This window comes from Anolis sagrei, chromosome 2 (genome assembly GCF_037176765.1).
Source record: "Anolis sagrei isolate rAnoSag1 chromosome 2, rAnoSag1.mat, whole genome shotgun sequence".
NCBI lineage: Eukaryota > Metazoa > Chordata > Lepidosauria > Squamata > Dactyloidae > Anolis > Anolis sagrei.
This window is the reverse complement of record NC_090022.1, coordinates 88,413,067-88,425,502: the sequence shown is the minus strand read 5'-3', so window position 1 is coordinate 88,425,502 and position 12,436 is coordinate 88,413,067. Positions and strand designations below refer to the sequence as shown.

Below are 12,436 nucleotides of genomic sequence, written 5' to 3'. Positions count from 1 at the left end.
AATGTCCTTGCAGACAGCCAATTCTCTCCCACCAAAATCGACTTGCAATTTCTCAAGTCGCTTCTATGTTGCCCCCTTTCATAGGCACAGAAAATGGACACTTAAAAGAATAATTCATTGCGAGGTCTATAAATACAGTTATTTTTTACTTATGTTGGAGATATAAAGATTGTTACTTTTGTCTTACATTTTTGAATGTGAATTACCAAGGGTTCCATGCTACACAGGGTGAAGGCTAGTGGATAGAGCTTATTTGGGACAGTTACAATGTACTGCTTTTCCAATTTGGGATACTGTACACTTATTGGCTGCCACCCTTCCCAATCCAATGGGATTGGGCACCAACTCTGCTATAACCATGCTGTTGGTAGATGATAGGAGCTGTAGTCCAGTGCTTTTTATAGACAATGTTTTTAACTTTTTGGAAATTGCTACTGTGCATTTTTATTTGTACTGGTCCATTTAGTTTTCTTGGCAAGGATACTGGGGTGGTTTGCCATTGCCTTCCCCAGGCATTGTATTTCTAGGTGCAAAGATTACTGCAGATGCAGACTGTGGCCAGGAAATCAGAAGATGCTTACTTCTTGGGAGGAGAGCAATGTCCAATCTCGATAAAATAGTGAAGAGTAGAGACATCAGACTGGCAACAAAGATCTGCCTAGTCAAAGCCATGGTATTCCCTGTAGTAACCTATGGATGTGAAAGCTGGACCTTAGGGAAGGCTGAGCAAAGGAAGATAGATGCTTTTGAACTGTGGTGCTGGAGGAAAGTTCTGAGAGTGCCTTGGACTGCGAGAAGATCCAACCAGTCCATTCTCCAGGAAATAAAGCCCGGCTGCTCATTGGAGGGAAGGATACGAGAGACAAAGTTGAAGTACTTTGGCCACATCATGAGGAGACAGCAAAGCCTAGAGAAGACAATTATGCTGGGGAAAGTGGAAGGTAAAAGGAAGAGGGGCCGACCAAGGGCAAGATGGATGGATGGCATCCTTGAAGTGACTGGACTGACCTTGAAGGAGCTGGGGGTGGTGATGGCCGACAGGGAGCTCTGGCGTGGGCTGGTCCATGAGGTCACGAAGAGTCGGAGACAACTGAACTAATGAACAACAATTTTTATTTGTACATTAAACAAACTTGCTGTGGGCTGCATTGAGTACCAATGTTCAAACCACTGCACTATACCACCAGGCAAAATAACATGCTCATTTTTTCCTTGCACATTCAGGTCTTCACGATCATCTCAGGACAGTTATAGCATACAGATATACCGCAGTTAACAATGCAGAGATAGAAATAACATGGAAATAGTATTTAAATCAAAGCAAGTACAAACACAGGGCAAATCCCTCTTCCCAGAAACTCAGCTGACACTGGGTACATCTACACTGTAGAAGTGACACAGTGCTGCCCTAGCTCAACGCTAAGGAATCCTGGGAGTTGTAGTTTGGTGAGCCACCAGCACTCTTTGGTAGAGACAACTAAAGATCATGTAAAACTACAAATCCCATGGTGGTTAAAATACTGTCTGGCTGCATTAATTCTAATGTACAGGCACCCACTGTTGTTTATCTATTCTCTCATATGTTCTCAGTGCACCAGGCAGGTCAGATTCGGCTGCCCCCTTCTTTCTCCCCAAGGGAGGAGAGATCTCAGCTTGATTGCCCAATCTCCCTGCAATCTCTCCCAACAGCCAGTGGCTCTTGAATGACATGAAGAGTTTAAGCCTGGCATATTCCTCCCTGATTGCCAACATTTCTGCCTGATAGCCAGGGAGTGCCAGAAAAGCCTTAGTGGAGAGAGAGAGAGAGAGAGAGAGACCTTGATGAAGGCTTGGGTGTTTGTTTGCTTTCCAGGAGAAAGCAAGTGCACCTCCTCTAAAAGCAAAGCACTCCCTTAATAGAATTAAAAGTTCTCTATTGTTAGGCAAGTTTGCGCTTCTTAGGGTTCCCTATAGAAATTCAGATGGCGGAGGACTCCTTCCCTTTTGAAGTGCACCATCAGGCGGTTTCCTTTGGCTATCTTGTCAGCCATTGGATCAGAAGCCCTTTCATCATTGGGTGTGAAATGAATAGGGTTTCCTGCTGTTCAGGAGCCCACCTTATAAATAACTGAGATGGGTGCTACTTCAACTGTCTGTATTTGGTTGGGTATCCAGCGAAGTGGGATCTCTGGCTCATGAGAAGATGCTGCCAGAATACATTTATGGTCCTCCAAAGTGACATAAGACTTCTTTTTTTTATTTTTTTGCCAAGATTGTCTGCCTTTTTTTTTGCAGAGAGTCTAGTTCTCTTTGTTTTTGGGGAAACCATTTAGTCTGTTTGCCTGTGTGTATGTGGAGCAGAGAGACTCTGAAGCCAGTTAGTGGAAGACAAATTCACTATGAAGGGAAGCATCTTTATCATCCTTATCACTATTGGGATATACAGCGGCATTTTCAACACTTCAGCATGGTAGGAGTTCAAGCCTCTTTGCCACCAATCCTGATGGTGTGTTGTTATTGTTGTTTTTTTAAGTATGCTATCCTGCCAGGTATTTTATTGCATTTTCTTCCCTCTCCTTCAGGTCTGTGAACAACTTTCTCATGACAGGACCCAAGGTAATTATTTCCTTCATTGCTTTCTTGGGTGTTTTAATAACTTTTCACTACAGTTTTTAAAAAACTTTGTGGTCATGCTGGCTGAGGGATTCTGGAAGTTATCCACAAAAGTGACTTCTCTAAACTTCTGCTTTTGATGTAATATGCTATCATGGTTAAGTGTGTCTATCAATATGCTTGTAAGTGTTCTGATGCCTCCACAACTCTGTGGAATATGGGTAGCTGGGTATAAATGGTGTTCCAAGGTATGTCGTGATTTCTGGGGAAAATAAATGCTTTTTAATTTTATTTTGGTCTACAAAAGGCGTATTTGACATACTCTACTAGTGTGGCTGCTGGTGCTCATCTTGGGATTGAAGAATGTAAATTCCAGTTTGCCTGGGAACGCTGGAATTGTCCAGAGAGCGCGCTTCAACTTTCTACACACTATAAGCTTAGGAGTGGTAAGTGGATTGAGTACACTTTTTCCTATTGACAGACTGCTTGAGTAATAACTGATGTATATAATGATCATATATTCAACCTTGGCATGTGTAACTAGACCCAGAGTTTACCTTGCGTCAGGACTATACCTTGGTTTCTGCTTCCAGTGCTAAGTAATGGGGGGGGGGGGGGGGCAGACAATACATCAAAATGCATTCTAATTAAATGCAAATTTATTTTTTGCTGCATGTTTCTCCTGCTCTTTGTCTACAGAAGTTAGGATGTCAGGCAAAGTTATTTCCTTTTTCTATCCTCACAAAAATAATATTAACCTATCCACTGAGATCTTTAAGATGAGCAAGAATTTGAACCTAGTTCTCCTCAATCCTAGGTCAACAGTCCAAGTGCATTTGATATGAAATAAATAAATAAGTCCAAGTACTATCCTATGTTGGCTTTCCCTTCTCTGTTAGGGAAATAGAAGTTGCTTCTCTATTTTAGGAGATTCAGCCTGGTGTAGTGGTTTGAGTATTAGGCTACAGTTCTGAAGACCAGGATTCAGATTCGAATCCTTCCTTGGTCATGGAAACCCACTGGGTAACCTTGGGAATACTCTCTCAGCCTCAGAAGAAAGCAATGGCAAAACCTGGCTGAACGAATCTTGCCAAAACAAAACAACCAGAAACCTTGTGATTGGGTCACCACAGGTTGGAATAACTTGAAGGCACGCAATAAACCACACACGCTTTAGGGGGATTAATGGAAACAGTCCCAGACCAAAAGGTTTCTTTCCAGACAGACTTGCACCTCCTCTGTCTTCTCGCCTTAGTAAAAATAAATAAATGACAATTTGTTTGAAAAATATAGACATGAATCCCATTGTCAATTCTGACTACAGTAGACTCATTGAATCAATGGAATACAAATAATATATGGTCATTGACTCTATAATCTACTCTAGTTGGGACTAACCACAGGATTTAGGCTTTTCTGTTTATTAAAAAAAATCTTTAAAGTTTTCAGAAGAATAAGTAGCCACACCCAGGTTAACAATCACACAATACAAATGGCACAATGTGGTCCTATGTGTGGCTATTCAGAAATAATCTCCATTCATTTCATGGGTTTCATAGTCCCAGAAAAGTGGAATTGCCAGCCATAATAAATATGAATATCTTGTGCTTTGCTTCTTCTTAAAATGTTTATAATAACAATTTCTACAGTATTTTTCAAAAATCAGTACAGTATCCCTGGAAGATCTCTACGCAACGATAGTCAAGGGTATAATAGTGTCAGCTGAGTTGCAAAGTTGTGATCATATTTTGTTCTTTTGTTAAATTGTCTTTGATTCATGTGGGCATAACCTGTGATACCGTTTTGGTAGTGATTCACAAACCATGTGCTGTACATGCAATAAACTGACAAAACGTTTAGCACAAATTATTGTGAATCAACACACATGTTGCAGGAGATTATTTGCAAAGAAATAAGCTAACTGAGCACTCCTAAACAAGTTTATTTTGAAGATTTAGTGGTACTTTGTTAAGTCTTTAAAACAAGACTTAGTAGTCCTTTACTGAGCCCCTGGTGGCACAGTGGGTTAAACCGCCAAGCTGCTGAACTTGCTGACATTAAGGTCACTGGTTCGAATCTGAGGAGTGGGGTGAGCTCCTGCTGTTAGCCTCAGCTTCTGCTAATCTAACAGTTCGAAAACATGCAAATGTGAGTAGATCAATAGGTACCACTCCAGTGGGAAGGTAATGGCACTCTGTGCAGTCATGCTGGCCACATTACCTTGGCGGTGTCTACGGACAAGGCTAGCTCTTCAGCTTAAAAATGGAGATGAGCGCCACCAACCCCCAGAGTCAGACAAGACTGGACTTAATGTCAGACAAAATCCTTTACATTTACCTAGTCCTTTATAAAATCTGCAAAAGATCTGCACCCTGCAGTCTCATAATGTTGCCGATTGTATGTTGTTTGTACATGGCTATTAAGAGACAACACTTTCACCAGCAACACTGATTTCTTCGTGTTCCAAGCCCATGCTTAAAACACCGACACAAGACTCTATGGAAGAGGGAGCTATTGTAGATTGTAGCATGCTTTGATAATATCCCTGCACTTTCAACCAGATTTCCTTTAAAGTTTTCTCACTTAAAAAAAAACCAAATATGTGTTCTTCACTTTCAAGTAGAGTATGTGACTTCAAGTCTCCTGTCGACTTATGGTGACCTCGTGGATTTCCTACCTTGGGCTAGGAATATTCAAAAGTGGTTTTGCCAGTTCCTTTCTCTAAAATATAGCCTACAGCACATTATATTCACTGGCAGCCTCCATTCAAGTACTAACCAGAGATCACCTTGCTTAGCTGACAAGATTAGACAGGATCTAGTGCCTTTAGGGTATTTAGGTAACATACATTTGAAACATTTTTATTTCCCTAATGCATTTTTATATGAATTCAGTTCATCCTCCACATCCTATATTTTGTTACGTTGTTCTTCCCCATACCTTTGTAGGAAGGAAAGAAGGGGGAAGAGAAGCGAATGGAAGGGAAGGGGAGTGTAGCTTTAAAGATACACTATTCTGCTACATTGCTGAATACCTCTGCAGAATTTCTGTCATGTGAATGAATTGCCTTCTACTGTTATATTCTCAGTCCTTTCTTCTGGGTGTCCCCTGGGCAACATCCTTGCAGACGGCAAATTCTCTCACACTAGACTCAAGTCACTCCTGACACGAGAAAAAAAGTCCTTTCTGTAATACTGTAGAACGTATATAAGGGAATATAGTGAAGAAGGAATCTAGATTATTATTGTCTATGGTTGCCTGTATTGCTCCTGATATCTGCTGTGTCTGTTTCCTTCCAGCAACCAGGGAGACCTCTTTTGTTCATGCCATCAGCTCAGCTGGAGTAATGTACACATTGGCCAGGAACTGCAGCATGGGTGATTTTGAAAGTTGTAGCTGCGATAGCTCAAGAAATGGACATGTGGGTGAGCATGCATTTTTCTTGAGATAGCATCTGAGTAGAATGAGTGCATTCAATTTCATTGTAATGCTGACACTTAAAGGTGACAAAATTTCAGTAGCAAGTCCTGCTTCTTGTTATCACAGGTATAATTAAATCCAAAGTACAGATTAATCTAGTCTCAGATGTAATTTCTCTGAATCACAAAAATTATAATTGTATAATCCCAATTCTACACACAGGCAAAACTGCCTACCCTGTTTCTTTTGTGATTTGTGTCCACACCAAGATCTGCTTCTAATATTTCATCCCAGAACAAATAATCAGTGCTGCGGTTTTTCTTTCCAGGGGGAAAAGGATGGATTTGGGGCGGCTGCAGTGACAACGTGGAATTTGCTGAAAAAATTTCAAAACACTTTGTGGATGCTTTGGAGACAGGACATGATACCAGAGCTTTAATGAATTTGCATAATAATGAAGCCGGGCGGCTGGTAAGTCAGAAATATTTCTCTGGGAATTGGTCTGTGGTCATAGAGATGCTCCAGAACTGTCCCTTTAGGCATTTTCCCCTCTGAATGACTTATCTCTTTGACTTCTTGGGCTTGGCTGGGTTCGGACAGCTTGCTCAACTTGAATGAGAGCAGAGTTACCTTATCAGGCGTTGATAACATGTATCAAACCTTGATAACATTGATCAAACCTAACATTCATCAAACCTCATCAGGCTTTGAATGTAACATTTTGTTTAGAAATAAAGATGGTTTAATTAAACACTCTGAACTAGAGAGTATCTCAATTTGCATTGAAACAACTGTCCTTCAATACTGTATCTGTCATACTGTATTTAACATCCCACATCCCTGTTTACAAACCTGTTTGGACTCTGCGATCATCAGAGGGGGCCCTCACCTTGGTCCCACCTCCCATCCCGTCCCAAGCGGATGAGAGAGAGGGCCTTCTCCGTGGTCACCCCTTTCCTCTTGAACTCCCTCCTTAAAGGAATTAGAACAGCCCCTACACTCCTGTCCTTTAAGAATAAGCTAAAATCTCACCTTTGCTCAATTGCAGAGAGAAGGATGAGTAAGATCATTGACTCTTTAATGGATGAAGTTGACAATGACTATTTTATAGTATTTATTGAAGAGCTGCATTTTTTATATCTGTCTGATTATATGTTCACGATGCTTGGTTGTTTCATATCACCAGCTAGTGTCTTTCCTTTTTGTTTTGACTATATGTATAAATGTGGAAATGCTGATTTGATGGTATTGAATGTGTGCCAATTTTATCTTCTCTGTTTGGAAGTCACCCTGAGTCCCTTTGGGGAGAGAGGGTGAGATAATAATAATAATAATAATAATAATAATAATAATAATACCAAGGACCCACTGTAATGAGATCACATAATTGTAATGCAACTCCAGTATATAAAACTATATAGACTGTAACTATTTACCATCTTTGAAAATGCAAATTAGACTTCCAAGTTAAACAATTTTTTCTCACTAATTTTTCACATGATTTAATAAATGGGAATGTTTTGAATTGTGATTTCTTTGTGTTCCTAACTTCTCTTCTCCTTCTCACCCTAGGCTGTAAAATCAACCATGAAGCGAACATGCAAATGTCATGGGGTATCTGGGAGCTGCAACATTCAAACCTGTTGGCTTCAGCTTGCAGACTTCAGAGAAATTGGAAGTTACCTGAAAACCAAATATGATCAGGCTCAGAAGCTAGAAATGGATAAGAACAGGATAAGAGCCGGGAACAGCGCAGAGAGTCGGGGAGCCAAAAACGAGGCTTTTGGCTCTGTGCCATCTACGAATCTTGTGTTCTTGGAGGACTCTCCTGACTACTGCACCATCAACGTCAGCTTGGGCCTTCGGGGCACAGAAGGGCGGGAATGCCTGCAGGGTGGCAAGAAGCGGAGTTGTAAGAAAGTCTGCTTGGACTGTGGGCTGAAAATAGAGGAAACAAGGACAGAGGTTGTCTCCAGCTGCAACTGCAAGTTCCTCTGGTGTTGCACAGTGAAATGTCAGCAATGCAAACAAGTAGTCACCAAGTATTATTGCTCTAGATCCGAGAGCTTTTCTTCCAATAACATCCGGAAGCGAAACAGGGCACCCAGGAGATAAACTCAACAACTCTGTAACCGCTACCTAAGACTGTCTTCCAACAGACTGATCCAGAGGGTCTTCCTGTAAATACTGTGTGTGTGTAAATGTTCATTCATCACATTTCAGGCTTTTCTGGATATCCAGAAAAGCTTTATATATTGAATCCCAATTATCTGATATTCTGGACAGTTTCTGTGTCCCCATTTTTCTGATTATTTCTCACATACATCATATAATCTGCTTCAAATGTCTCATTCCTCTACTTTCACACTGTTTAGACATAGGATAGGGAAATGTAGCCCTCCAGTAGGCCTGGGAGGACAGCAGGAACACTCTTTTGCCGACTGAGCACCCCTCTGAGTGGCTAGAGTAGTGGGCACCAGCACCTCAAGCAGAGATTGCCCATGTACATGTGTGTGGAAGTGCCATTGTACAAGAAGGCACCAAATGCCTCATTTCAGATGGATTGAGAAATTGCATTTACCTTTTTATCTTTATGCAATGGCAGGCATGCATCACCAATAGAATTCCAGCCTTGAAGTGGTACAGTCTAGACATAGTTTTTACCATCTCAGTTAGAACCAGCCCAGTGTTTAATTCTTTCCTCCACTGCAACTAGATAACTCAGAAAGACCATCTGTAGTCTTCCAGGTGTTGTTGAACTTCAGTTCCTATTAACTTCAGCCAGCTTGTCCATGGAGTTGTTGTCTAGCTTCTAGAGAGCTATAGATCTGATAACCCTGATCTATGTTGTTCATATACAATTCATTTTGAAGCAGAAATGTGTGTTTGTGTGTGTGTGTGGAAGCGAATCCAACTGAACTTGGTAGGGCTTATTTCTCGGTACAGATGAATAGGGATGCAATGAAAGTATACTTTTCCACAAAGGCATTTGTTAGGAGAGCAAACAACCATAACTCTATGCAGGGTTTCTTTATATGGTGTCCAAAACTGTAATGAATTGCAGACTGCTAAGAGTTTCATGTTTTGCCCCTGTTAAGTTTGTAACATTTGTAAAGTAATTATTTTAAAATCAGCAAGGCTGAGGCTTATTTGGATAACACTTGACAATATTTTTTAATAAACATCGGAGTTTATGTTTTTAAAACAGTTAAAAGTATAGTTTTAATGTATACAGTCTGCTCATGTATCCACACCTTGTGCATCCTTGTATTTATATCTATCTCTATACATAATTAATAATTATGTCATCTATTTCAAAAGACAGAAAGGGAAATTGTTAAGGGCTTGATCAACAACCAATGAAACTGGCCTAGGAACTGACTTGATAGTGTCCTTTTACAAAAGTCATAAAGTGAACTAGGTTGCAAACATTGGTTAGGTAAAGTAAATTTCCCTTGTTACTTTAATTTGTCTGCTTTCTAATGTTCTTCAAACAATGCAAACTCCCCTTTTGTTTGATATGGTAAATATCAGAGCTTGTTGCAAAATTCTTCATTCTAAAGAACAAGATTTACCCTTTGAACTAGAGAGTATGAGTGAGAACTTGGAGGCAGTTGTGAATGTGTCTGTGGACTCCCTGCTGTTTGCTCCTGTAAACAACCCAATGGCTCGCATGCCTGGGAGGGCAGGAGGAGACACTGGCTGCAGCCATTCTGGCGTTGGGCTTCCATGTGTATTACAAATCTCATTCTGGTCTCAGTTTATTATTTCTTTGTCTTAGCAGGCTAATTATGCTAACAAAGCATTGGATATCTTTCCCCCAGAAGATTTTAGTATCTCCTTGATTCACTTAGCAGTAACTTTTGTAGAGGATGAGTGTAAGGGAGCTAACACTTTCAGTTACTTGAAATTAGTATGAGAAAGGGTCTCATAGCCTCTCAGGGACTAAGTGCTACAAGGTTCTATTCATATTGATCCAAACTATGAGGCTATGTCTTTGGATACTACTTGTAATTATTCTCCCATTCTCTGAGGTCTCTCAGATTCAGCATATTTTAATGTATGTCCCAGAGTAAACACTGCTGCTCCAAAGAACAATAACCATTCAACCACCCGCCCTGGTTTTCTACCTCTTGCATTGCTTTTCCCCTTTACCTTTACTGTAAGTTGAAGTATAACAAATATGCAAATATTTAAAATGAACTTGGGAGACACGGCAGCTTTCATTTTTATTTTGAATTAATCTTTGTTACATAGTTCTATATTCTATATAGCAAAAATGATAGAAAGTGTGGTGTAGTGGTTTGAACGAAGACTCTGGGAGACCAGGGTTTGATTCCTTATTCAGCCATGGAAATCTACTGGGTAATTTTGAGCAAGTCACACTCCCTCAAAGGCAAACCCCCTCTGAACAAATCTTGCCAAGAAAACAACTGAAGTCAACTGTAAGATACATACCAACAACAGCATAATAAAACAGATATCTCATAGGACCCTTTTCATTTAGTAAAGGCAACCCCTTCCCGTGCCCCCATAAGTTTGACATTGCCAAAACAATTTCATCCCCAGGCTATTATATATCGTTGCATGCGATGGCAACAGGAAGCTCCTGATTCAGTTATAAGTCAGTTGCGGTCCACTTGCTTATTTGTATTTTCTACCTACATTCACTATTTTACAGGTACTTTGTTTTTTGCACCCTGCTATGCACTTCTTTAGAACTGGAGTTGTTTTAGTTACACTTCTTCCGATAGAACATCAAAAGGGACATGGACAACTGAACATCATCAAAAAATAACTGGCATAAAAATCAGAGTATAAAAACCCTCTCCAGAAAAAAAGACACCCATCCTATTTTCTGTGTATTATCTTTAAAGCTAAAATGCACATTCCTATCTCACTTCCCCACGCCAGGCAATGGCTAATGTTAACACAAAATATATTTTTATTTATTTTAATTCCACTATTTGTTCAGTGACATTAATACATAGTATCTGACTTATTTAATCTCAGAGCAATGTGATCAGGTAGGTCAAGTTGAGACAGAGAAAGTGATAGGCCCAAGGGTGCATTTTTATGGCTAAATGTAATTTTGGATCCCTGCTGTCAGTAATGCAGGGAAAGAAGTAGCATTCACAGTGTGATAGTGTCATTGTCGCACAGTTCAGTATGTTGGATCTGTTACCATTAATAAGGAAACATTGAAAGGAGGGATGTCTCTTGCAATATAGAGTTCTACTTCCCCCAAATACCCTAAAGGCACCAGATCCCATCTGATCTTGAAAGCTGTGCAGTCAGCCCTGGTTAGTATTTGGATGGGAAACTAGGTGATGAATACTAGGTGATGTAGGTTGCATTTCAGAGGAAGGAATTGGCAAAATCACATCTATTCCTTGCCTAAGAAAGCCCTACAAAATTAATGGGGTTGTCATAAGTCGACAGGCTATTTAAGGCACACACGCCAAAGTGGAATGTGTTATAATCATAGTATAGTGATTAGAACATTAGACTACAACTCTGGAGATGAGGTTCAGGGGGAAAAAAAAACCTTTGCCATGTAAATCCACTAAGTGATCTTGGGCAAATCACACTCTCTCAGCCTTAGAGGAAGGTGAATGGCAACCTCACTCCAAACAAATCTTGCTATAAAAACCCTGCAGGATTGACATACATGCAAATGACTTGAAGACTTCCAACAACAAAGGAAGAAGGAAGCTCACCCAGCTGTTTCAATAAGTAGTCACAGTCTCCATGCTTAACTCTTTCTCAGAAGGTTTGCAAGACAAAAATACTTAGCTTTTTGAAAGGAACAGAAAATAAAATTACACATAAACCTCCTTACAGAAACTATATATAAAATTGGTATGTCCCCAGGAAGGATAAAATAGTCATTCTTTAGAATTCTGTTGTCTAATTTTAAAAATGTCCAATCTATTACTTAATGACCATGGCTAATGCAATAATGCACCAGATGCAACAATGTGTCAGAAGATTTACACCATTATAGGACAGTCCTGATTCTTTCTCTTAGCAACTCTGTTAAGCAATATCATGTTACAACAGTGGACTAAAATTCCAACTTGTGGATGAAAACTGGGTTATAAAGTATTACTGTATGAAGTCTGGAGATCACCTGCCAATTTGTGGGAGGGACAAAAGAAAATCCACTTGGATTTACTGCCACTCCTCCCACATCTGCTACATGTTGAATAAGAGCTCTTCTGGTACCAGATCCAAGACTGACACCAGGAGAGGTCATGATCAGCTCAGAGGCTCAATGGTGGATGCATCAGTTACCCAATTTCACCAATAAGACCTAAAATTGTAGAATCATAAGATGTTGGACCACAAAGGGTCCCTCATTTGGCCTGTTGACCTGTAGAAACATACCATGATGTCATTAATGATATGTTTCTATAGGTGC

The 12,436-nt window shown here is 40.2% G+C and overlaps 1 protein-coding gene across 1 annotated transcript; it reads left to right on the top strand.

Moving 5' to 3' along the window:
* Positions 1-2,375: 2,375 nt before the first annotated feature.
* WNT8A (Wnt family member 8A) lies at positions 2,376-8,127 on the top strand. The gene is made up of 6 exons (XM_060760990.2): positions 2,376-2,449; positions 2,562-2,595; positions 2,900-3,038; positions 5,892-6,017; positions 6,341-6,483; positions 7,585-8,127. Exons 1-6 carry the CDS (start codon positions 2,379-2,381, stop codon positions 8,125-8,127), a joined length of 1,056 nt encoding a protein of 351 aa, XP_060616973.2. The 5' UTR covers positions 2,376-2,378.
* The last annotated feature ends 4,309 nt before the right edge of the window (positions 8,128-12,436 follow it).

Bases quoted from the DNA above. Each gene is read 5' to 3' on its own strand.
- WNT8A (XM_060760990.2), top strand. From the start codon at position 2,379: ATGAAGGGAAGCATCTTTATCATCCTTATCACTATTGGGATATACAGC. The intron at 2,596-2,899 runs GTAATTATTTCC...GGTCTACAAAAG, and splicing joins TTCTCATGACAGGACCCAAG to GCGTATTTGACATACTCTAC. The intron at 3,039-5,891 runs GTAAGTGGATTG...GTTTCCTTCCAG, and splicing joins ACACTATAAGCTTAGGAGTG to CAACCAGGGAGACCTCTTTT.